Consider the following 27,763-nt stretch of genomic DNA (forward strand, 5'->3'; position numbering starts at 1 on the left):
GTTCCGCCCCTGTGCGTGGAGCCCCATCACATGCAACACCACGACAAAGGACTGGATGTAGCACAAACTCCAGTTTTTTGTTTCATGAGGGAGGCATGGTGCACAGCATCACTTTGATCTCTCGCCAAGGTACAGGAATGATTTTCAAAAACCACATCAGTTAATTTAAAGATTAACTTAACTATTATATCCCTCACTGTATGCACCAAGAAAGCAATCCATATACTGAGCAAAACACCTGGCCGGAGGATCAAAAAGCAAGACCAAATTTTGGGGGAGGAAGGCTGACCTCGACAACTAATTTGATTTGCAAGACCCTGAACTTAAGGACACTTGCAAGCTGTTAGTTTGTATGATACCAGCTGTATGACCTAACATTTCTTTACTCAATATTCCATGAAATTCCCTCCCACAACCAAACAGCTGGTGTGATGTCATAACTTTTATTATTCACTTACAAACAATCATTGAATAAGCCACAGTCGCCTTGGACGTCATTGAAAATATGGGGGACAATTTTCTTGCTATAGCAAAAGTCTTCTGTCGACCCACTTCATGGTATACTGAGACTAATGACCATGCATCCCAGTGAGAAACAACTCTATGACGCATTACTCATTCAGAATTACATGTACATTAGTTCATAAAATTTTGCCATCATTCACAACATTATGAAGTGCGCAATCAAATGTTGACGTAAGTATATTTCGGCAAACCAACACGTCGGAGGAGGCTGCAGTTTTCGAACAGAATGATGATGGTAGTAAAAGATAAATTGTGTCATTTCATTTGTAAAGTTTCAATCGTTTTCCAAGAACAACCATCACAGTATTCCCGCCTTGTTTCAAGTTATCCCTTCTTCTTAGTTTTTTGTACATGTCACAGGTTTCTACAGTTCATCAGAAGGGATTCAAACCCACTACATCCAAATAGTCGGGCACTCTTCCCATCCCTCAGGAAAATCAACCTTTCCCGGGATAATCTACCATTCCCAGGATGATCAACCATTCCCAAGCCGGACATACACAATCGCGGCCACCAACTATTAACTATGACTCTTGCCACAACCTGTAACACCGTGACTGTGACTTTATATCGATGTGTTGCGCATTGTGATGTGATATATTGGACCGCCGTCTACCCATAATGGCCGAGGATATACAACCATGGTGAATTCAAATCGCTGACGATGGTTATGATAAAGATGAGAAAAGGTGATCAAAGGGTGTATTGGCGACCGACAGATAAATTGACTCGTTTCTTTCTATTTCCCCATGTCAGAAAGTCACAGTCTCTCTTGTCTTCTATTGTTTGGAAACACTGAAATATTAGAAACAACCACAGATGTTATACCGGCACAGTTTGACAAGAGCTTGCGCCAGCAGCAAAAGTGTAACATTAACGTCCAGCTGAATAAGTGGAACCCATCTTAGTGGACACCTATTTTAGCAGAAAACCCTCTCTATATAAGGACAGTGGTTTTAATCCCACAGGTGTCGTTTCTATTCATTTCAGCTTCTGTAATCAGGACACCTGCCTATTAGGGACAGCATTGGTCAGTCCCAAGGGTTTCCATAATATAGGGGTTCTGCTCTATGATCAATTTCAGTGTGTATGAAGCGGTGTCGAGTTGAGCTGTTCAACTGCATAAAGCATGAACAGCCTAATTGATATACAGCTTCGCTATGTGATGTGATGATTTCTCAATGTGGGCACCACAGCATACATAACACAAATATTCACGAAAATTATGCAGGAATGGTTGATTTATAAGTGAGATCTCTTGCATTATGTATCAGATGGACAGCGTTCATCAGAAACCATCAACAACCAGCATCTGCGTCAACACATTGCGATTACATGTTGACTTTTTGGCAATGATTAGTCCCCGAGTTTAAGGTTGAATCGGCGCCACCATTTTGGCCAGGACTTGAAATACTATTAGCAATTGGAACTCTTTCAAAATGAAGTAAATGCCAATTGCAAGGGTGGGAGTCAGTTCTAGAGAAAATACACCCACCCTCGAAATACATGATGTGACAGCCATTCCACACTCACCAGGTAACTGCTGCTGACAGTAACAATATCCGTCCTTTCTGCACCCTTCCTTCCCATCATGTCCGCCTAAAAACTTTCCAAACAACTGACTAATCATTGCAAAACCTCCAGATTGAAATTCACATTTGTTACAAAGTGAATGACAGTCAGAAAGGTAAGTCCCAAAGCACTGACTCGTATGTCATCACAGCAATAAACGTAACAAGTAATGTTCATTCTTTAAAGGGTTAAGGGTCACAGGGTACAAGCAAGCAAAATTTATGTACATTTGAGATCGATAAATACCAGTCCATAACACAGAGATCAATGAATCCAAACAGTGTACAATCAATGTTGAGTTGGAGGTTCTAACCAGAGATTATATACTGTAAATTGTGATATTTCCACCAGTGCAGGAAAACTTTGCAATTGACTGTGAAAATTGCACAATTTACAGTACACATCTGCAGCTGGATATAGTCCAAAGATGATCAAAAGTTGGAGATTATTTGGGATGGTTAGTGTCAAAGAATTTAACCTATCGGGTCGATAACTTTGCTAATAGTAGGCTCATGGCCAGAGGTTTCAACTGTGATGCACTCTCCAATACACTTACACCCCATTGAGTCATACGATGTCTGTACCGTCTAGATCTTAAAGATCTTTCTTTCAGAGCTGAGAATTAGCACTGTGGTCATCAGAAACTGGAGCAGAATTTCCCAGAATTTGTATTTCGCTAAGCGCCGACAGTCTGCTACTTATGAGGGGCCTGCGAGAATACTTCAGACGAAGCAGGAGTTTGGAGAATGCGTAAACCGAGGCATGCAGTCTGCGTTAATCCACATTGTCAATGCAGCCATGCACAACGCTCCATTACGCTATCGTTGCCAAGGAGACCATATCTGATGGCCCAATATGTCTCACGGAGTAATCCGATCCGATCAGAGAAGTCACGGATCGTTACGCGGTCACATAAAGGGGGCAATACTGAACTGCTGACCATTAATTTTATCATGCTTGAACACTTCAATTACAACAATACAAAGTTTAACATTTCAGGAAAAAAACTTGACACTTTTTTCATCAATTCTACATGATATTCATCGATGCCGCAATCTGGTAAATCAGTGCCCGTTGGGGCTCCAGCTGGCTTCGAGTGGTAATCGTTCCAAGTGGCGTGCATGCAGTTCTTGCTTGAGGTCGCGTCACACTTGCTGTGTTTTTCAGCAGTGATTATTTTTTGTTGAAATGAGGTTTGAGTGCAGCGTTAATGTGCTGGCATGGGAGGGGTTGGGGTGCAGATGAACAAACACAGGAGAGCATGAGCTTCAATCACCCGGGACCCATTGCTATAAAAGTTGCTTCTGACAAGGTTTTGCTACAATATTCACTTAGACTCGAGCAAATTATGTTCTGTTATCAGATATCTGAAAACATAAGTTTCAAGAGATATAATGGGTAGAGGCCAAGGGGGGGGGAGGTATGATAGGTTACAGTCATTGGACTCCAGTGAAACTCTGGTTTACCATGGATTTGAAGACAGACCCTTTTAACCGAAGATGGGCCCATTTATAGAGCAGTAGACCATTGGCCCAACCCACTGTGCTAGGCAGTTTCCTACTGACTAGTCCTTTCACGCTATATTTTACATCAGAGCAACAACAAACGAACCTCTCAGTAGATTGTTAACCAAAGACTCGGAGCTACAAAAATGATCAGGACAAATACACATACAGTTACCATGGAAATGATAACTGTGTGAAGGTTATAGGTTATCTAGATGGGAGGGCCTCTCACATTTAATCTCCAATGGAAGCTTCTATACCAGCTTATTATTTTTTTCAGGGAGGAACAGCTAGTCTTACCAGATTCTGTTACTTTGAGAACCACTGCATGAAGAGTTAGTAAACTTATCTTCTTTAGAATAGCGCTTTTCAATGGACAGATCCTTACCCAAAGCATTTCATAATCCCAGAATCTTCTAAAGGAACAGCTAGTCTTATTAGATTCTGTTACTTTGAGAACCACTGCATGAAGAATAGTAAACTTATCTTCTTTATAATAGCGCTTTTCAATGGACAGGTCCTTACCCAAAGCATTTCATAATCCCAGAATCTTCTGAAGGATGTTTAGGAGCAGCATAGAAGAACTCACATAAACTTCAAATACTTACAGGAAAGAACTAAGTTTCTCAGAAGAGATTCCTGAACCCAGTGACAGATCATGTGACAGATCATGCTCCCCTCACTTAAGGAAAAATCCCCCTCACTTGGTGATTATTTTGGTTATGGTAGGGAGCAGTAAGCTATACATATCTGAAACATCCCAGTGAGACTCTGTGCCCGTTGTTAATGAAATAAAGCCCCCTCCCCTCCCCACATTCAGCCACAAGCAAAGATATCAATATACATACCACAGAACTGGAGCTATCTACGAGCCTTGCTAGTGAGTTGGTTTTATTCGTGACCATATTCATGGACACATCCCCACGCGTAACCTCATGCGTATCCAGAGCGGCCGTCCAATTCTTTTCGCCAACCGTGCATCTACATGAACTTTCAAATCGAGATATGATACCACCAAACGAGGAAGAAAAGAATCTTTTGCTGTCTGACTGAACCGGTACGTCACTGTGTTCAACACTGACTGTGAATGTCTATAGTATACTTAATCAGTAAAGATCTCAGCTCTGCGGCTTCAACCAATGTTGCACAGGGGACACCTCGATCGGACCTTATCTACTTATGGTATAACATATGCGGGTGCATGGTTGTTGTGATCGATACCAATAAATCGGTAGGTTGGGTTATGCCACTGATTGATATGAGGGGGAGAAGGAGCAGGAAAGGGCTGAAAAAATGCAAAGTTTTAGCTTTTATCGTCCTTTTATTTCTTCTCAATGTGTGCTCACTATCCCAGGTTCACATAGGAGTCACTTTGTCACTTGTCACTCTGTTCACGGGTCACTTGTCACGAGCATGTTTCCAACTGACATGACATGATACGACCTGAGGTTGAAAAGTGACATCGTGAATCGTATGTAGCTAAGAAAACCAACTTCGTGACCAGTCTGAGTCGCCGGATCAGCACGAGATGATTTTCTACGGCATGAAAGCTCGAGACGCTACACTGCTGCACCCTGAACACCCTAGCCCGGCACAGTTGACGTAGAAGGGTCAATGGGTTGGAGTGAGAACGAGTGAGAGCGAGTGAGAGACCCCCTAACACCATAAGAAGCCTGATGAGTCAGTCAAATGTAAAAATGATATAGTGTTTGGAAATGATGTCCTTTTCCTATGAACTGTGAAGAACATACATCGAAAACTGAAAGCTTCATTTCAAGAGAAAGTTGGAGAATCTCCGAGTTGGAATAACCAGGACAGACAGACTGACATACAGAGCCACCAAGTGGTGAGACAAGAAATCGACAAGTTAGATCAATAGAGGAGGAAGGATGCTGCCAGTACGCCGTGTTTCTAACGTTGCTTCAAAATTGGCTGGAAACTATAAATTTCACAATTTGCAAAACTCAAATTTATTCCCGTATAGAAGTTTTCCCCCCATCTCACATCTTTTGTGAGCAAAACTGATTTTTATGGATCAAGAAAGCTTGAGATTATTGGGCAGGGCTCAATCCAACAATTAACTACATGAAGATTTCAACTACAATAAATAAATTAGGGGGGGGGGGAAGGATACTTAACTGTGAAAGTTTAAAGCATGATATGCAACTATTGCAAACCACTGACCCGATAAACTCCACCTTCAACGCCAGAAAATGCAAAGAGCAAATTTGGGACAAAATAAGTTGAAGTACAATCCACACGGGCAACTAAAATGAAAGCAACTTTTTAAGTGAAAGAACCTGTTACAGACAGGGTTGGTCGGGAACCAGAAACAAGACATTCATTGCGTTAGGCTATATGCTAATAAGAGTAGAATGACTGCCAAACACTGAAGCAGAGTATATACCTGTGTGCATTGCATGAACTCTCAATAACATGCGTAGAGCATCCTTCTACCCTGATTATTTGGTGGACTCTCTCCAGCCGGCACAACAATCACCCATGTCACCCATTTTTGTAACAAGGATGCTCTACATAATATGTCATTGGGAGTGACCCCCCTCCCCCTGGGTGGCAATACAGGGTTTTGGAGCAAGAGGAAAAGTAATAAAAGCTCAAACATCCCTTAATACCAACTGAGGGGAAGGCATTCTTCAGAAAATAACTGTCCTTAAGTTTCGAACCTCGACACATACAACAATCAGCAACTCAACATCTCAGTTTTGTCTCACTGTTTTCGTGAAATCATGATTGCCCATGTGCCTTGGGCTTTGGTCAGATTTTTCATGTGAACTGAACATTTTTCAGGCCTCGTGAATAAGCAAGACAGATTCCAGGAAATTTCGAAGGACAAATATCTTCTGAACGGATTGAACTGTTGCAAATAGTTAGATTGGAACCCAACGGTCTCACCAGGGCATCAGATGGTCGGTAGTGATGTAAAATCATTGGATGGTGCTATCTTGACTAACTCACAGGGGCATGTGTGATTCTGATCCGGGCGGTTCCTCTCAACTGATCAACACGTGCCCTGCTTTAAGCGAAAAGCATGCTGCGAATGACCTCGTCCACCATCCCAAAGTCGTAACGCGTTACCAATCATCTAATCTCCTAGTGGGAGGTTAAGGAACCAATCCGTGCAAACCGAAGCTCTGAATGATTGGAATGGGTTCAGTAACGTGGTACTCCAAAATCGAGTACCGGTATTCCTACCTGGACGTGATTTTGCGATTTCTTATGATAGGGATCCGTTACCTAGAAAAATATTGCAAGTTTTAACAAAGACGAAACCTAAGGCTTATGCAGAGCAACACCGCTGAACACTATTTGATGGTGACAAGTCTCTTGTTGGCAATATGGCTGTTCCGGTCTTTGCTGCAACCAGTGATAAAGAAATATCAAACCCAGCTACATGTATGTCAAGATCATAACCTGAGGACAAGCAATATTTTTGTCGCTCATCACATTGATAACTATCACAGGTCCGAGCACTAAAAATCTCTCAATCATCTTATTTTCTTGTGGTTGTTTTTCATCCATAAAAATCACAAGCGAGGAAAAAACTTTCTCTCAAACATGGTCATATTATTTTTCTCTCCCGAGATGGTGGTCCCAAACCCTGTTCCCGCACAAACTCACTCTATGGACTATTATCCGCTTACATGTTTTCGTGTAAAGTAGATTATACACTGATGTCACATTGGTATGTCACTTGGAACCTGCCACATTTGGCAGTGGGAATGAGACGACGGGCACTGCGACGACTTCAAAACTTGTCACTATGAGATTCTTACGTCATCACTGATAGTGTTGATGCTGTTTTGAGTGATGTCGCTTGAGATTTTGGCGGCAAATATTGCGTTGAAGTGATGTTTTATTCAGAACCTCCATATCTAGACTAAGCCGACAACTTGTTTACCTTCAAGGTAAAAGAGCCCGACCCTACTCAACAACAAACAATAAAACCGCCATAACTTCCACAAGTGAGTTAACTGCCTTCTCCGGGGCTCAGCACACTAAAACCATGCCAGGCATCCCAAAGGAACGAACGGAAAGCGTCACTACAGCTATTTCGGTAAATGTTTACACCCTTAAGACGCATTGGCGCTATAATTAGAATGAGAAGATGCTATTTATAGCCCAGAGGATATAAAAGCGAGAACCACACAGAGTAAACGATAAATTTTCTGCGCCTGCTTCAGTCAGAGGATATTCTGTCGTCATGGGAACGAAATTGACAATTTTCGTTCTTCTCCTACTAAAGGTGTGCATTGTCTTCCAATTGAGGAGAAATGTCGCGCAGTATTGTTGCTGCCTGATACATATGTTTATTACAGCTGTGGAGACTGAAGGGTGGGTGGGTGGCAGGGGGGGGGGAGGGGGGACTTTGACCCTCAATATTTTGACATAGTTCAGCTTTCGGACAATGCACGTCAAGACCTTGACTTGACGAGAGCACAGCATGCCTTTATACACAAACTATTTCCACTACTAAAGGTGATCGGCTACTGTTCAACGGCACCGATAAAAATGATGAAGATACTGATGAAATAAAGCAAAATGCATCCACAACAGCCAACAAGTATCAAAGGGCAATGACAGACATTAGTCAGGCAGGCTTAATAAATTTCACAAATGAAAGTAGACGATAGTAGTTCTACTATCTCACAGCGCACCAGCACTATTTATGACAGTACAAGGAATATATCGTACAAAGTGAAACCAGAACCAGTTTCTTGAGAGCATAACAGTCACATGGAGACCACTAACCCAAGGCCCCTCAGCTCCAGCCTGAAGCCCCCTTTAAAATCCATCAAAGCTCCTCTGACTGACTTCATACAATAAGTGCCAGATCTTTAGTTCATATTTTGTACAAATGGTAGCAGCACCCGCGCCATTAACCGATGCCATCGTGTTTGTGTAGACGATGGCCGACATCAATGCGAGTTGATAAAAACATTCCCAAGGTACTACTGTGTTTGTAACCATGGTTTTGGATTCAATGCACATCAATGCTTCCACACTAAATGTCACCGAGATAGGAGTAGATTAGCTACAATATCGGACATGGTCTCATCAAACACAGTTTCATTTAACCCCATATGGACCAACGGACAAGGCTATTTTGAAAAAAATCGCACAAAATGTGTAATTCTACATCTATTATGAAATAAAAGGTACCATTTGAAAGTGCTCATCAAGTTCTATCCATGAATCATTGAATGGTCAGGTTGGAGGGTCTTGACCATCACAGACTCTGTCACAATTTTCCTGTGTCCTGTATGTACTGCTGATATATTCATTGTACATCGACACTCTCACTTGTCAGTCCCAAGGTTGTCATTAATAATGTGGTCCTATTGTATAAAACCCCTAACTCTGAACATTTTTGCGTCCCTGAAATTCACAATTGTATCCCCTCCTGAAAAAGTTGTGAAAGGGTAGGAGAGGCTCATCCAAGTTTTTTGGTTTTGAGGTTTACACTCAATGTAACGGCGAGATGAATCTGGATTAATAATAATTCGAAAGTGGTGCCGCTGTTTGCTTGGTATACCGCCTATGGAACCAAGTTTGACAGCCACAAAATATGCACCACAATATTTACAGAAAATGCATTATTATCAAGGTCAGTATCTATGTGATTACGAAAGAGACAACTTGCTGGAGCACGCACATAAATCTCCTCCAAGATTACGATGTCAATATTTTGCGCCGATTCACACTTTGAACTGTCAACTCTTGGCAGAGACCCGAGCCTCAATCGGATGAATATGTGCATATGATTCTGACAGCCCGGACATATCGTTGTGTGGGGCCTGGTGATGACGTATAGACCTTGCTCAGCGCGGAACCTCCCTTAGCGGACACCTCTCTATTAAGGACAACCTCTCTGTCAAGGACACTAGTTTTGATCCCAAATTGGTTGTTTTCATTAAATGTTACCTTTCTGAGCAGTAAACCTCTCTATTGAGCACATCGCTTGTCAGTCTTGAGGGTGTCTTCAATAGAGAGGTTCTACTGTACTTAACCCTTTTGCTGCCAAGTGATTTTGTTTTTTACTACCATCAACAGTTGCAGATGCACCCTATTTCTGAAGAGGCTCTTCAGATCTGATAGGCCTCCTCAGATCTAAGTATCACGGGGAATAACTGAAATCAGTGCCAATCACAGGAGTGTTTTGCCTGTTATTTCTGTTATCTGCTCATTTCCATGGGATTTTCATTCCATGACGAGCTATAAACCTACAGTGACAAGGAAAATTCTGATAATGCAAAAATTAGCAGCTCTTCACATGCCAAAAACGACTAATTTTGTTGTAGAGAAAACACTGTCATTAAGCATCAGACAGATCTGATGAAAACCACCAGACATTTCAGTTCCTTGCCTGACGGTCTAGGTGGCAGCACCAACATGAAGCTGACAGCAAGGCAGGATGGCTATAATGTCATGATGATGATAAGTTGCGTATTGTACTTGACGACGTGAAGGTCACGGTGAGAATATGGCCAGGCTCTAATTGAAACGAGAGGTTTCACCAGGACCTACCAAATAACACAATTAACTTGGGAGCACTCAAATGACTTCTTGACAAGGCCAAAGACCATTCAAAAGGTTTCAACCCGATAAATACTTTTCAGTATGCCAGTCCGAGGAAGCTGCAAATAAGTGGCGTCTACAGTGGTTAGTTGGGACTTTCATCAAGTTTAGCAACGTCCTTTTATGGTTAGGCTGAATAAGGCAACAGCTTCCCACCATGCACCACGGGAAGCCTGGCCGATTCTCAACGGGGGCAAAATTGTTACGTAAAGCCCCTATCACATAGTTAGTTTTAATTCAAAACTAATTACAACTTCATCCGTTTTAATAAATATTCATGAATAACACATAACACTATCAGTCTGACGTAATATTTTCATTGTTCCGTGCTCATGATGTTAAATCTATCCAACATCCATCTGAATTGAGAATTAGATATCAAACTTGCATTAAGGCTGGGTCATCCCAATAACTATGTCCCATTTTCAGGCAAAAACTTGAGGAAACGACTGGAACTAAACCCTGCTAGTCAAACACTCTGGAGCGGAAAGTTGGAGATTTCCACTTGTTATGTCGATGGTTTATTCTCTCGAGGCGAGGACAAGAGGAGAACTATATGAAATCAATGAAATTATGGCACAAGAAGCTAAAGACAGCTTTCTTAAAAACACTTGAGTTTGTACACGATATGCACATGCTAATGCTGGGAGGAAAACCGAAGTTGACTGACCAACTAATTTCTGTCGGAGTTTGGGCTGAGCTTGACAGAGCGAATTATTATTTTCATTGCTAGTTTCTAGGAATTCTCAAATAGAATGAAAATCAAGCACAAATAAGTGATTCTGTACTCACTTTCTCATTTGCAAAGCCTTGCCAAAAAACTTCCCTTTGGCAGATTCTAGCAATATATTTTGGAGTGATCTTTTCACACCATAAAATCGATATGTCACGAACAATAGGCCTACTGTATGGCCTGCAAAAATAAATGGAGCTACAGTATAGCCTTCACTCACTCCCAAGGTATTCAACACTGGCAGACAGTAGGCCTGAGTAGCCTATTATTCAAGTTGGCACAGGTAGGCCTAGACATCATACTCAGCCATAGCAATGCTAAGAGAGCCAGGCACATACATCTCTGCTACTCAGGTCATGTAAGAAGTTGGAGGAGGGGTGTTCTGTTACCAAGAGATGAAATCAGAAATAAGATTTTCCTCCCATTACAAGACATTTTCCTCTGATTACAAGACGATTACAACATGCGCAATAGACAAGGAGAGAAAGTGATCGTCTTGCCAGGAAACCTTTATGAAACCCGCAAGACAATGACTCTCTCTCTTTAGACTATAAAGGGTTAAAAGGACAAGTGAGATAATTTCGATAAATATTTTCCAGACAGGAAAACAGAATCAGATCTCAACCAAAGGTGCGGATATTTCAATGAAAATATTTTGATGGCTTAGTCAAGCTATAGCATCAATATGCGGTGATAGCATGCCGACTTGATGAATAATACAAATGCAGTATAGTACATGTAGACTGTTGTGCTGTGTACATGGGTGGGACGGGATTTAAAGTGTGTACAGTCATAACCATAAGTAAATTCCCAACTAAGTGGGATGCAGTACATGTACATGTAGACTATTGTTTTATGTGCATGTTGGGTAGAGGATACAAAGTGTGAACAGTCATACTTAAAAGTAAATTCCAACATAGTGGGTTAGAGTGGGTCTCAGGGAAAAGGCCCATCACACTCGTATCATATCAAAACCCAATGAAGAATCCGTCCAAAATCTGCATCTCTAAACACAAAAATCTGAGGAAGAACCACAGGATATCACATATAATTAGCTTTCTTCTGCACAATTTCTCTCCTAATCGACCTTTCGTTGCATCTAAGTTTAGTAACGTGCCATATCATTATCCAGTAATTAAACGTCTCATGGCATTCCATTTTCTTACTGTCACAATTCGTTAAGACTAATTAACCAATCAGCCGTGGCTTCTGATCATTCGTGAAGAAACCGCGGATTCCTGTTCCACGAGATCAGGGGATCAGTGACAAAGCAGTTAGAGCAGTGCGCGGGGCTGTAACTAGGAGGTTGTAGGTTCAACTCTCAGATGGTTCAGCATGGTTTTATCTTTATGTCCTTGAGAAAGACACTTTTGAATCCTACTGGTCTCTCTCTCGTCTATAAATAGGTATCATGTTGGCCAAGATGGCCGAGTTGAATGCTAGTCCTATGTGCTGTACATGCAGGTTGTGTGAAGGAAGAGCGATTTAATCTGAAATTCACAGGCCTATAGCAATACGGTCAGTACTGCCAGGGTAGAAATGGTATGACAAAGCAAAATTGATCACACACTTACTGTTAATTAGAATGTTTGCTCAGTGTTATCATCAACCCTTTCCCTGCGGATGTACGCCGATCGACCATCTAAATTTTCAGATTGACAGGGGCAAAAAGAGTTGTTTTGCCCCCCCCCCCGAGACCAAAAAGCTAGCTTTAGGCCTGCCCATGCAACCACATCGCATCCATGGTATGCCTATGAGGTAATAAAGAATAATTTATCAAACAGACTGAGTTATAAAAGCATTTTACACACCAGAGACATATCCTTTCAGCTGACTTCCCCAGACTCGATTCCACAGCTAGTACATTTGGACCGATTCACTCGCAAATGAACAGTCACATTTTACCTAAACAAGATCGCACATAATTCATAGAATAATTGCAAAATTACCGCACCAACCCATCCCATAGCATCGAATATAACTGGCAACTGTATAGTTATGCAACATGGCAATTGAATGATAATGTCCATCATGTATCGTATAACGCATTTTATATAGACGCGAATCATACACAGCTAAACAAATTACGTTACATTCAACGCTTTACCGACTACTCATATGGCTGTAGTGGCCGTGTCTGATCATTTGTAAGTTACAGCATTCAAGCCCATACATAGCTTACTTTTTTGGTAATGAGGGGCGTGGCAAACACAATCGCCTCTTGTCTTTCCTCTTTCAGTATGAACATCAGCTAAGATTTGCATAAAAATATGTTTTCTGGTGACCCGTTGGGGCGTATCTGCCTCGCCCCCTCCCCCCGAGAGCTATGGCCCTGACATTCAGGATGATAAAGAGATTCAAAGAAGGCAAACTGAAGGGGCAGCTGTCCCGATCCCCCCCCCCCCCCCCGTCATAGTTCCAGTCCCAATTCACCATAAGCATGACATGACTGATTTCGCTTTGTGGATGATTATTACACATTCTTCTCTCTTAGAGTAGCCACAAAGTGTTAAAGAGAATAGGGAACCCTATTCTACCAATGTGAAAAGCTGCTTACCTGTCTAAGCATCTTGAGACGGTTTGAATTCGACATTATGATGATATTGTCTATTCTAATGGAAACAGCTTAGCATCACGGAGATCAGAAAAATATGTGTTATTAGGTTTTTTTAAATCACAATAGCATCCGGAATATTGATGTTACTCCAGCACCCAAAACTGTGAGAACTAAGGTTCTTTTTACATCCAGTTAACCGTTAAGAGTATAAATAATACATGTACACATTGCCAGACAAAACTACTCCATTCTAGATATCGCTGTAAAGAAAAGCTCCCTAAGTTCCTTGAGCGTATTGAAACTGTATTTTTCTGATGAGACTCTAGCAATCCACCATGCTTAAAAAAACAGCACAACAATCCAGCTTCTAATCCAAATATATCGGCATGTACAGAAATACAGAAATAGTTCTAAACAAACTCAACAAAAGTGACTACAGCAAATTTTTATCGCGTTTACATCCTAAGCAAGCATTAGTTTCTCTGAGAGAGCTACAGGTGTGCACGGCACTCATAAGTTTTGCTCACAGATTTGCTGCACTACTTGAGGCAGTGCTTTCACTTCGCCTGCAATGTATGTACACACGGCCACACAGTAGAATTCTGCGTTCACCTTCTTGACATTAGGGTAGTTCTGGACCTAGTTTATCTTGTGAGAAAACCCAAGTTGGCTTTTCTTGCGCCCATCTGGGCCGCCACAAAATCTGCCTCGACATTGAGCATTGGTGTCATTGTTGTAGCTTGACGATGTGGCCTTACAAGGTGACATAAAAGCTTGACAACACGATGTGAATGACGTACGCTCTTCAAGTACAAAATAATTTGGACATCCACAATCGGGCAACTTGGGGTTTGTAGTGTCAGGACTTCACCCACTTTACTATTCAACACATCCGCACAAGAAACATAAAATTCACTCAGTAGGCCTACCTTAGATGGTGCAATGTAAGACCGAAGTGCTACCTGCCTCTCAGCATCTGCCACCTGGGCACAAGCAGGTAGTCTTTCCACCAGGCTATGGCGCTGCAGAGGTCTTGACTCTTTAGGCCCTGTTCGGCGATCTATCCCAAAGGGGATAGGCTTAGCCTTGCGCTTGCATGAACGGCCAAACCGGTAGAAGATTGTCCGATTGGCAGAATCACTGTAACTCACTGACCAAAAAGCAACAGAGGCAAGAGGACGAGTCCATCGCAAGTTCTCACTTCAGGTTCCTTTGCTTGCCCTGACAAACACAAGGAACCTCAGCTTAGCTTTACGTCTCATTCAAAGGACGAAGCCACAGAGGGTTAAGTGCCTTGCTCAAGAGCAAACAGACAAAACTGCAATGATATCTGAGAGTCGAACTCTACAACTCCTGATTATGAGTCCTGTGCTCTTACCACTTTACCACTGATCTCCCTCGAGAGACAATTGAGTTCAACCAGAGTCATCTTCCACATTACAATGGAAAAATTCTTTTCAATGGCTTGAATTGACTTCACAGTAGAGGTTCTTCACAACATTTTCATCATGCACCCCACCTCACCCTTTGAGTACACCTAACAATACTGAGTATGCCTACTTTACATACTTGTAACTCATCACACCTGTATTGTATTGGGCCCTTCAAAATGAAATGAAATTATGCATTGATTTCTGGGCCTGAATAAAGTTGCCTATCGAGCCGCTTGAGCATGTTCAAAAACATCGATTAATTCAGAATTTAGAAAAACAATACAATTTGTCCAACTGACGGAGAAATATAATACAACTAAATTTTCAACAGCTTGTAATTTAGTAACTAAACTAATAATTGGTGTTGTGACATCTGGCTGTCTGTTACAACAGGACGTCTTTTTCGACATGATCTCTGCCCTCCAGCTGTCCAAAAAGGAGTCAGAACAAAGTGCATTTGAACTTTAGCTGGGTACGAGGTGGATTTTAACCGGAAGCGATGGGGGGTGGGGGCATAAGGCATAACCAAAACGACCCAAACGAAAGGTCTTATGCCCCTCTTTCACGGACGCTTGGATCCCTGTCCCAGTGATCCCAAGTTTGGGAGGGTGCGTTACCAAAACTGGGGGGGGGGATGAGAAATGTGTGTCAGGGAGGGGGGTTTAGACATCATCATGGCCCAGACTTGGGTCTTTGCCGTGATTATTTATTACAGAAGTTGGTAATCATTCCGACAGACTCTGAACCTAGCATTGCGGTAGTGCGGCTATGGTTAGCGTGATATAGCTGTATCGTGAGGAGATGACCCCGTGGCAGCCTCCCTAATGCAGGTAAAGGATGGTTAGAGAATGCGAGGCTCCACATGAGCTTCAATAAACTACTTATCAGCTTACCTAGAGTTTTTATATTCTCCTTAGCTTAACACTTTCAGAATCAAGGGAGAAATGGTGGGACGTTTATGCAAGAGTTAAAAGAAAGGAAGGCAGAGTGAAGTATCGTATAGTTTATTTGATAAATATTCTGAAAAGAAATTGCAATAGCAACCCAGCTGGCATGGAAACAATCCCACCAGACACGATCTTTCTTTCATTGGCAGGCATGAAGATATTCTTCTGTCAAAAGATGAATGCAAGGAAAAGACAATTTGTAAAAAGAGAAGGATAACTTGACACAAGAATCAGTATGATGTTCAGCTTTAGGTGAAAGTCATCTCATTATTCTCAAGAATATCAATATAAATGCTGTGATCACCAAACCAACTGGTGAACGGAATAATACTATAAACTATTCTATACATACTCTATTTTGAATAAATTTTGGGTAATTATTTGGCTATAATGATTACAATAACTAATCAGGGAGACAAGCTGCTCACTAAAGCTTCTTGGTCCAACTTTCAAGATCTTCATATGTGACCCGCTCTACCAAAACTAGGCGCTTGTCGCATCTGAACTTGACAGGTTGATACGGACTTGTTGTTCATTTCCCTATTGTAGACCTTTTGTGAAATCGTCACATTTCACAAAAGGTCTACAATAGGGAAATGAACAACAAGTCCGTATCAACCTGTCAAGTTCAGATGCGACAAGCGCCTAGTTTTGGTAGAGCGGGTCACATATGGAAAGAGCTTGTCGTTCAATCTTCCATCTCGAAGTTCCCTTCGGCAAACACATTACTGTAGATCTACTAGTGGAACATTGTTTGAAATCTTTTAACCTGGACTAGCGAAGACCACCACTACAACTAAAGAAATCTGGCATTCAAATCTGGTATTACTATTAATGGACATGTAATGTACATGTACAATCATTTATGTTATAACTCATATGTTCCTGGAATGATTTAAGCATCCCTGCTTGTGGTCTTCACTAGTTTCGTCCATAATTTTGTTATATGGGCCCATGCAGTCTACCCTGGAGCTCATCAGCAGGTTGGCACACCACTAGAACTTGAGCCAACAAGAACAGAAGTTAATAAGAACAAAACTCATGAAACAAAAATGGTTAGTAGAAAAGTTAGACTTGAAACTGAATTGCCAAGGATAAGATCCTGATGTGAGATGATGAATTCCTCTTGTCAAATGTGATGGTTGTGACAAGGACTATCCGTGTGTTCTTAAGGGGGCAAAACGAGAAGGACACCATTGCACCTTGACGATGCAGTGATCCTGTTGGGAGACATTGTATTAGTTATGCATCCAAGACCATGATGAGAGATTGTGACTTGGTATCTTCAAATGTGGTGGTTGTGACATATTCTATTTCTCCCTGGAAGATAAATTGGACAAGAACAGCAAGTTAACTGCTGCGCCATAAGTATGCCAAACTTGCAATTTCACAAAACCACAAAAAAACAAGTCGGACTATCAAACTACAACAAAACAGTCTGGCTTCAGAAAGAGTTAAAACTGAGTTGATAACTCAATCACAGATACCGCATGAATTATTGAAATACTGTTGTAGAGGCAGTGGTTACCATGACATGCATTACATAACACTCAGTAGTATTCATACACATCGCCAAGCAGTGAAAACGGATAAATCCTTGAATACTAAACTGCACATGTGCATGGGTCTTCATGCAGCCACTGTCTTTCAAAAGATCATTCTCGTTACATGTAGGCGTCACAGCGCTTTCTGGGGAATCGCAGGCGAACGTTTTGAATGCCCAGCAGCTGTGTATAAGTGCGACAAGCATTCTTCTTTTCACTCATCCTGAGGAAGTCAGGGGGTGATGTTTGCTTTTCCGGCCCTACACACTAAAACTTACCCCCGAGCCATTTCCTCTATCTGGCTTTTGTACAAGGCGAAAAACAAAATGCACCAAAAAGAGCATCACAAGCATCCGATTCCAGGAATTTCATCAATGCTGTAGCAATGATATTTGGAATGGGTCAGCACTTTGGCAGCAACATGACTAACGACCACAAAAAAACTGCTACATTTCTAGCCCTGCACTCAAATTTGAACACCGAACTTACCTGACGAATGAAACTGTTCGAACTGTCACTAAAACTTCCATCAGAGCGCTTGAACTTGCCCTTGCGTTTGGCTCCTTTTCCAGAGTTCGCCTGAAAAGAAACCAAAGGTAAGAAAGGGTTAAAGGTTTTCGTAGTCCCATTTTGTCTAACAAGGACTTCAGCGTTGATTTCCAAACATCCCCTGATCTGTGATTTCCCGTCTCTCTCACAAACAGGGTTCGATTAGAAAGGTATTCGAAATGATTTTGAAAAGGTACATGACTCCTGGTGCCATGGATTTATCAAAAGTCGGTTATATTGGTATGATTTTTTCTAATTTTGAGAAGTCCCCATCAGTTTTTGAATGCGAAACTACTACCAATGCCGAGGAGAGTAGATTGCTCGGTTTTATAGCCAGCTTCTTGTTCATCTCAGTTACAAAGCCTGCACAATTCTTTATTCTTGAGAGATTTTTACGATGACCAAGCTGACCTGGAAATTAGAATAGGTGAAACTGTGACAGATCAGAGAGACAAAAACGAAACTGCACAAGGATGTGTAATGACTCTGGAAGCAAACGCATGACTAACAAATTATGACATAGGCCCTGCTCAAGCTAAATTAAATCACAGCACTGATATTAAAGGATCAGTCAGAGAGAAATTTTGTGTCTTGGCAACTAACTTTGTTACCTTGATATAATCTTGGCGCCCCTAGGTTTACCCAAGAAAACTAGACAGAGAAAATGAAATATATACAGGTTTTTCAATACGTAATACCACAATGCAAAGCATAGTTTGAACCCCTGACCTTTTCGATAGGTGGGAGGATGTGTATGTTCTATACAATTACACTGTAACAGCAATACAAAAGGGCAAAGTAGGCTGAATATCCCTGGGGCTACCATTGCAGTAGATATACCTACATTGTAGTACAAACTTCCCATGTAAACCCTTTGAGCTTCACAAGCATTATATAATAGACAAATATTGAGGCTCTGATAGAGATGAGTAGGCTACTTTTGCGAGATTCGCATACAAACATTATTGAAATATGAATACACTTATACTTATAGGCACAGGCTGAGTTTCACTCCCAGGGCGACCACAGCTACCTCTCTATCAAGAACACCCTCTGGCTGACAAATGCTGTTCTTAGAGAGGGAATGGCAACAACTAATATGTGACCAGAACTAGCGTCCTTGATAGAGAGGTTTTCCTTCTATAGAGAGGTGTCCGCTAAGGGAGGTTCCACTGCATATATACCTTCTATTCTGTAAATGCTCGAAGTTGGAATCAGTAATATCAACAAAAAAAACTTTAGATAGGGGCAGATTATTGTCCCTTTAATCGATACGCTCAAAAGGTACAAAGGTCAGCTTTCAGGCCTCTCATATCGGCCCTCACCATTTTTTACCTTTATATGCATTTATCATCAAAATTTTTGGTGTCTTCCAAAATTTCATGGTTAATTTCAAAGATTTTTTATGAATAAGGGAGGTGTGCGTCAGTGCAGCCCCCCCCCTTTGGGTCTGCATAAGTGCTTGTGTTTTTCTCGGTCCTAATTAAGCCAGTTTTCTCCGAAGGGGTCATTATCTTAGCGCCTGTGATACTGTATAATTATTCATCAGTGGAACATACTCGGACCACGATATTCAGGCAGTTGATGGGTAGTGCCTGTACAAAAGGCCTATCATAAGAGTTTTATAGGACTTAGTAAACCGAAGTGTCTAAATTGCGTCTACACTTTCACCCTCAACACAGCTTGTCTTGCAAACAACACTCCTCACGGCTAGCATCACATCATACGTGGCCAGCAGCTTTTAAATGATTATTCCATCAGAAATGGGTATTTATTAATACAATGTAATAGGTTCAGGAATATATAAGTCATAGCATACATACACACTGAGCAATTACACCATATACATTATACAGGTACAGCAGTGTATTTATACTAGATTACATACACTTCATGTACAACGCGTAATACAATGTATACCCTTATCACTAACTGGTCGTCTGGCTTCAGCATCAGCCTGAAGGGAAATCAATTTCCACCAGAAAGGATAGAAAAATGTGCAATAGTTTTGTATCGAATGGTATGATATGTTATCCGTTTAGATGAACGAGGAACGATTCCGTGAGAAAATCTTGCAAACATAATTTAGATGACGTTTTCTGATGCATTTTCGCCGCCATCATTCATCATGTTCATTGGAGGAGAACTGCCATTTTGAATCGTACGTTTCGGGGAGGAATCTTGGTTTTGGGCGGAGTGGGCGGGGTCCTTGGACAGCAAGGGACATGCCAGGAATTTGGGAGTTGTACAGACGCAGGAGGGCCAGTGGATCTTACCTGAGGCTGGCTAGGCATAGGGCCTATATCTGACTGTTCCAGATCTCGAAGTGAAGTAACGGGCCTAGCCATATCGCATGAAAAAGCCACATTCCCTAACTATTGAATGCTGAAACTGACACTCATCTGTCGCAAGTTGTCATTGCGATAGTTCAAAATGAATAAAATCCTTCCTTGCGTCCAAAAAGGGATTCAAAACGGCTGACAGAATGCACAAGTTGACCTCGAGTTCCAAGTACAGATGGCTGCTGCTGAAACTAAATACCCGGATGACAGCTTTTAATTTGCCACTCCGCCAGATGGAGCCTGTTGCCAAAGCAACCGATTGATAGTATATGGTGAAGTTCTAAACTTGGTTACTTGGTCATAAACCCAATCATTCGTGTTAGGGCGTTGGGTATTGGTTTCTTACATAATATCATAGGAAAAACTAAAAAAGCATGAGAGACATTGGCTAATATTTATAAAGACTAGTAAATGCTTTCACTACAGTTTTCTACAGAGATAGCTAGTGTTAATGTACATGAAGTTTGATACTTTTACTACAGTTTTTTCTACAGAGATGGCTAGTGTAAATGGTAATTCAGTGTAAATGTACGTGAAGTTTAATGCTTTTACTACAGTTTTTTCTACAGAGTTGGCTAGTGTAAATGGTAATTCAGTGTAAATGTACATGAAGTAAAAGCATTTACTAGTCTTTTATAAATATCAGTCATGGTTCCAGATTTCGACGAAAGTCACGATTATAATAAAGGCCTCCCCTGGCTTATATATATATGCGTATATACATACATATATAGGTGGATTACTGAAGGCATTGTTCACACCAGATCAAGACATAGGCACAACCATGGCAAACAAAAAAAAACAAAGACAAAAACGCTCATATTCTGCGGGCAATACTGAAAATGAAACTTTTATTTGCAAGCAAAAATCACAAAGTATTATTACAATCATATACGGTATATGATACAGGTCTTTCGAGGTGCTGACCGTAACAACATCAACCTGAGATACAGGTTTTTGATACTCGTACATCGCATACAAAATATCGAGAGGCGGAGTATATCCAAAACAACTGATTATGTCAGGATGTAGCAGCACCCGTGAGGGATCCGGAAGTCATCTTGACCAATAACCCAATAATTACTAGTTATTTTCCTCACTAAGAGGTCGCAGCATAGACGATTGTCATTAACAATTTTGCAATATCAGTTGGAATACAATGTAAACTGATATTGCAAAATTGTTAATGACACATCACAACTGATAAGCCAGCGAGATGTCACAACCGACACTCAGGAACTATCCCAACTGATACTGCAAAAGTCTCATCACAACTGGTGCCTTGGAGACATCACAACTGACATTAAGGAACTATCCCAACTGTTATTGCAAAATTTCTAATGACACATCACAACTGATAAGCCTGCGAGACGTCACAACCGACACTCAGGAACTATCCCAACTGATATTGCAAAATTGTTAACGCCAAATCACAACTGATAAGCCTCCAAGATGTCACAACTGACACTCGGGAACTGTCCCAACTGTCTCATCACAACTGGTGCCTTGGAGACATCACAACTGACATTTAGGAACTATCCCAACTCGTGATATTGCAAAATTGTTAATGACACATCACAACTGATAAGCCTGCGAGATGTCACAACCATGAACGTTTATCAGGTGCGGGTCAAAGGGAGTGCACCAGACCTACGCCCCCTAATTGATATAGAATCTTTGAAATTGACCATGACATTTTGACTTGAACTCGATTCCAAGAGAATCGACTCGAATCTCAATTCAAATCTGCCATTGCTGGACATCATTGCCGCCAAAAACTATTTCTTTTGATCCTGTTGACCTCGCTTCTAAAAAAAATTTAAGAAAGCCATTCAAACATTGAAATCAACTGCGAACATGTTCTATTAAATCACCGAGCTATATTAATACGATATATTGAGAAAAATCTGTAGAACTATTGCATTATACGATAACCTTGGAACTATTTGTCCCCAATTACTCTTCCGCCAGCGAGACCTAGTCACAATCATGGCGCGAAGCCTAAAAAACCTGTGAGGGCTCGTCTTCAGATTGCAGAAAATCTCCGGTCTGACAATAAATCCCTGGTGGCTCAGCGGTTAGAGCGTTGCGCTATAGCTTCGGTCGGTGGTCACGGGTTCGAACCCCGGCGAATCTATTTTTTCGCATTCTTAAGGAGTTTTCTTTCCATTTTTCATCCATGTGCGTTTATCAGGCGCGCAATCGAATTAGATTCGAACCCTGGCGAATCTATTTTTTCGTTTTTTGAAAAAGGTATCTTTCCATTTTCCATCCATGAATGTTTATCAGGTGCGGGTCAAAGGGAGTGCACCAGACCTACGCCCCCTAATTGATATAGAATCTTTGAAATTGATCATGACATTTTGGAACACTCCTGTCCAGGAATTTTGATGAGAAATGTATTGCACGCTCCCTCTTCCGCCAGTTCCTGTATCCGCCAGCCCTCTTGAACCAAGTGATGAGCATTTAGTTTGTTTCAACATGATGAGCAGGCGGATAAATTCAAATTACATATCATCTTCCTCCATGGTTACCTATATCCCACACCCAAATTGTCCCTTCAAATCACGTGCACTGAGCTTTCTTAACACGATTGCCCTGTGCATGCGCACCTTCGACTTGAACTCGATTCCAAGAGAATCGACTCGAATCTCAATTCAAATCTGCCATTGCTGGACATCATTGCCCCAAAAACTATTTCTTTTGACCCTGTTGACCTCACTTCTAAAAAAAATTTAAGAAAGCCATTCAAACATTGAAATCAACTGCGAACATGTTCTATTAAATCACCGAGCTATATAAATACGATATATTGAGAAAAATCTGTAGAACTATTGCATTATACGATAACCTTGGAACTATTTGTCCCCAATTACTCTTCCGCCAGCGAGACCTAGTCACAATCATGGCGCGAAGCCTAAAGGCCTGTGAGGGCTCGTCTTCACATTGCAGAAAATCTCTGGTCTAACAATAAATCCCTGGTGGCTCAGCGGTTAGAGCGTTGCGCTATAGCTTCGGTCGGTGGTTACGGGTTCGAACCCCGGCGAACTTTTTTTTTTCGTATTCTTAAAGAGTTTTCTTTCCATTTTTCATCCATGAGCGTTTATCAGGCGCGCAATCGAATTAGATTCGAACCCTGGATAATCTAATTTTTCGTTTTTTAAAAAAGGTATCTTTCCATTCATCCATGAACGTTTATCAGGTGCGGGTCAAAGGGAGTGCACCAGACCTACGCCCCCTAATTGATATAGAATCTTTGAAATTGATCATGTCATTTTGGAACACTCCTGTCCAGGAATTTTGATGAGAAATGCATTGCACGCTCCCTCTTCCGCCAGTTCCAGTATCCGCCAGCCCTCTTGAACCAAGTGATGAGCATTTAGTTTGTTTCAACATGATGAGCAGGCGGATAAATTCAAATTACATATCATCTTCCTCCATGGTTACCTATATCCCACACCCAAATTGTCCCTTCAAATCACGTGCACTGAGCTTTCTTAACACGATTGCCCTGTGCATGGGCACCTTCGACTTGAACTCGATTCCAAGAGAATCGACTCGAATCTCAATTCAAATCTGCCATTGCTGGACATCATTGCCCCAAAAACTATTTCTTTTGACCCTGTTGACCTCACTTCTAAAAAAAATTTAAGAAAGCCATTCAAACATTGAAATCAACTGCGAACATGTTCTATTAAATCACCGAGCTATATAAATACGATATATTGAGAAAAATCTGTAGAACTATTGCATTATACGATAACCTTGGAACTATTTGTCCCCAATTACTCTTCCGCCAGCGAGACCTAGTCACAATCATGGCGCAAACCCTAAAGGTCTGTGAGGGCTCGTCTTCAGATTGCAGACAATCTCCGGTCTAACAATAAATCCCTGGTGGCTCAGCGGTTAGAGCGTTGCGCTATAGCTTCGGTCGGTGGTCACGGGTTCGAACCCCGGCGAACTTTTTTTTTTCGTATTCTTAAAGAGTTTTCTTTCCATTTTTCATCCATGAGCGTTTATCAGGCGCGCAATCGAATTAGATTCGAACCCTGGATAATCTATTTTTTCGTTTTTTAAAAAAGGTATCTTTCCATTCATCCATGAACGTTTATCAGGTGCGGGTCAAAGGGAGTGCACCAGACCTACGCCCCCTAATTGATATAGAATCTTTGAAATTGATCATGTCATTTTGGAACACTCCTGTCCAGGAATTTTGATGAGAAATGCATTGCACGCTCCCTCTTCCGCCAGTTCCAGTATCCGCCAGCCCTCTTGAACCAAGTGATGAGCATTTAGTTTGTTTCAACATGATGAGCAGGCGGATAAATTCAAATTACATATCATCTTCCTCCATGGTCACCTATATCCCACACCCAAATTGTCCCTTCAAATCACGTGCACTGAGCTTTCTTAACACGATTGCCCTGTGCATGGGCACCTTCGACTTGAACTCGATTCCAAGAGAATCGACTCGAATCTCAATTCAAATCTGCAATTGCTGGACATCATTGCCGCCAAAAACTATTTCTTTTGATCCTGTTGACCTCGCTCCTAAAAAAATTTTAAGAAAGCCGTTCAAACATTGAAATCAACTGTGAACATGTTCTATTAAATCACCGAGCTATATAAATACGATATATTGAGAAAAATCTGTAGAACTATTGCATTATACGATAACCTTGGAACTATTTGTTCCCAATTGCTCTTCCGCCAGCGAGACCTAGTCACAATCATGGCGCGAAGCCTAAAAACTTGTGAGGGCTCGTCTTCAGATTGCAGAAAATCTCTGGTCTAACAATAAATCCCTGGTGGCTCAGCGGTTAGAGCGTTGCGCTATAACTTCGGCTCCTGTCCAGGAATTTTTAATGAGAAATGTATTGCACGCTCCCTCTTCCGCCAGTTCCTGTATCCGCCAGCCCTCTTGAACCAAGAGATGAGCATTTAGTTTGTTTCAACATGATGAGCAGGCGGATAAATTCAAATTACATATCATCTTCCTCCATGGTTACCTATATCCCACACCCAAATTGTCCCTTCAAATCACGTGCACTGAGCTTTCTTAACACGATTGCCCTGTGCATGCGCACCTTCGACTTGAACTCGATTCCAAGAGAATCGACTCGAATCTCAATTCAAATCTGCCATTGCTGGACATCATTGCCCCAAAAACTATTTCTTTTCACCCTGTTGACCTCGCTTCTAAAAAAAAATTAAGAAAGCCATTTAAACATTGAAATCAACTGCGAACATGTTCTATTAAATCACCGAGCTATATAAATACTATATATTGAGAAAAATCTGTAGAACTATTGCATTATACGATAACCTTGGAACTATTTGTCCCCAATTACTCTTCCGCCATCGAGACCTAGTCACAATCATGGCGCGAAGCCTAAAAACCTGTGAGGGCTCGTCTTGAGATTGCAAAAAAAATCTCCGGTCTGACAATAAATCCCTGGTGGCTCAGCGGTTAGAGCGGTGCGCTATAACTTCGGTCGGTGGTCACGGGTTCGAACCCCGACGAATCTGTTTTTTTCGTATTCTTAAAGAGTTTTCTTTCCATTTTTCATCCATGTGCGTTTATCAGGCGCGTAATCGAATTAGATTCGAACCCTGGCGAATCTATTTTTTCGTTTTTTAAAAAAAGGTATCTTTCCATTTTCCATCCATGAACGTTTATCAGGTGCGGGTCAAAGGGAGTGCACCAGACCTACGCCCCCTAATTGATATAGAATCTTTGAAATTGATCATGACATTTTGGAACACTCCTGTCCGGGAATTTTTAATGAGAAATGTATTGCACGCTCCCTCTCCCGCCAGTTCCTGTATCCGCCAGCCCTCTTGAACCAAGAGATGGGCATTTAGTTTGTTTCAACATGATGAGCAGGCGGATAAATTCAAATTACATATCATCTTCCTCCATGGTTACCTATATCCCACACCCAAATTGTGCCTTCAAATCACGTGCACTGAGCTTTCTTAACACGATTGCCCTGTGCATGCGCACCTTCGACTTGAACTCGATTCCAAGAGAATCGACTCGAATCTCAATTCAAATCTGCCATTGCTGGACATCATTGCCCCAAAAACTATTTCTTTTGACCCTGTTGACCTCGCTTCTAAAAAAAATTTAAGAAAGCCATTCAAACATTGAAATCAACTGCGAACATGTTCTATTAAATCACCGAGCTATATAAATACGATATATTGAGAAAAATCTGTAGAACTATTGCATTATACGATAACCTTGGAACTATTTGTCCCCAATTACTCTTCCGCCAGCGAGACCTAGTCACAATCATGGCGCGAAGCCTAAAGGCCTGTGAGGGCTCGTCTTCACATTGCAGAAAATCTCTGGTCTAACAATAAATCCCTGGTGGCTCAGCGGTTAGAGCGTTGCGCTATAGCTTCGGTCGGTGGTCACGGGTTCGAACCCCACGAATCTATTTTTTTCGCATTCTTAAGGAGTTTTCTTTCCATTTTTCATCCATGTGCGTTTATCAGGCGCGCAATCGAATTAGATTAGAACTCTGGCGAATCTATTTTTTCGTTTTTTTAAAAAGGTATCTTTCCATTTTCCATCCATGAATGTTTATCAGGTGCGGGTCAAAGGGAGTGCACCAGACCTACGCCCCCTAATTGATATAGAATCTTTGAAATTGATCATGTCATTTTGGAACACTCCTGTGCAGGAATTTTGATGAGAAATGCATTGCACGCTCCCTCTTCCGCCAGTTCCTGTATCCGCCAGCCCTCTTGAACCAAGAGATGAGCATTTAGTTTGTTTCAACATGATGAGCAGGCGGATAAATTCAAATTACATATCTTCCTCCATGGTTACCTATATCCCACACCCAAATTGTCCCTTCAAATCACGTGCACTGAGCTTTCTTAACACGATTGCCCTGTGCATGCGCACCTTCGACTTGAACTCGATTCCAAATAATCGACTCGAATCTCAATTCAAATCTGCCATTGCTGGACATCATTGCCCCAAAAACTATTTCTTTTGACCCTGTTGACCTCGCTTCTAAAAAAAAATTAAGAAAGCCATTTAAACATTGAAATCAACTGCGAACATGTTCTATTAAATCACCGAGCTATATAAATACGATATATTGAGAAAAATCTGTAGAACTATTGCATTATACGATAACCTTGGAACTATTTGTCCCCAATTACTCTTCCGCCAGCGAGACCTAGTCACAATCATGGCGTGAAGCCTAAAAACCTGTGAGGGCTCGTCTTCAGATTGCAGAAAATCTCCGGTCTAACAGTAATCCCTGGTGGCTCAGCGGTTAGAGCGTTGCGCTATAGCTTCGGTCGGTGGTCACGGGTTCGAACCCCGACGAATCTATTTTTTTCGCATTCTTAAGGAGTTTTCTTTCCATTTTTCATCCATGTGCGTTTATCAGGCGCGCAATCGAATTAGATTCGAACCCTGGCGAATCTATTTTTT

The 27,763-nt window shown here is 41.5% G+C and overlaps 1 protein-coding gene across 9 annotated transcripts in view; it reads right to left on the bottom strand.

Moving 5' to 3' along the window:
- Window positions 1-20,482, bottom strand: part of LOC135499913 (voltage-dependent L-type calcium channel subunit beta-1-like) — a 56,444-nt gene extending 35,962 nt beyond the window's left edge. For 4 of the 9 annotated variants that reach the window (XM_064790953.1, XM_064790952.1, XM_064790951.1 and 1 more), the window contains exons 1-3: window positions 20,239-20,482; window positions 17,903-17,992; window positions 6,816-6,857 (exon numbers count right to left, since the gene is read on the bottom strand). In XM_064790953.1, the coding sequence (XP_064647023.1) occupies window positions 6,816-6,857; window positions 17,903-17,992; window positions 20,239-20,310 (204 nt within the window). In that variant the 5' untranslated portion in view covers window positions 20,311-20,482. Of the gene's footprint in view, window positions 1-4,450; window positions 4,555-6,815; window positions 6,858-13,489; window positions 13,541-17,902; window positions 17,993-20,238 lie in introns of those variants that run through there. The other 5 variants (XM_064790956.1, XM_064790955.1, XM_064790954.1 and 2 more) reach the window with 3 other exon arrangements.
- Between the last annotated feature and the right edge of the window lie 7,281 nt (window positions 20,483-27,763).

The sequence above is a fragment of the Lineus longissimus genome, chromosome 15 (genome assembly GCF_910592395.1).
Source record: "Lineus longissimus chromosome 15, tnLinLong1.2, whole genome shotgun sequence".
In the NCBI taxonomy this organism is placed as follows: Eukaryota; Metazoa; Nemertea; class Pilidiophora; order Heteronemertea; family Lineidae; genus Lineus; species Lineus longissimus.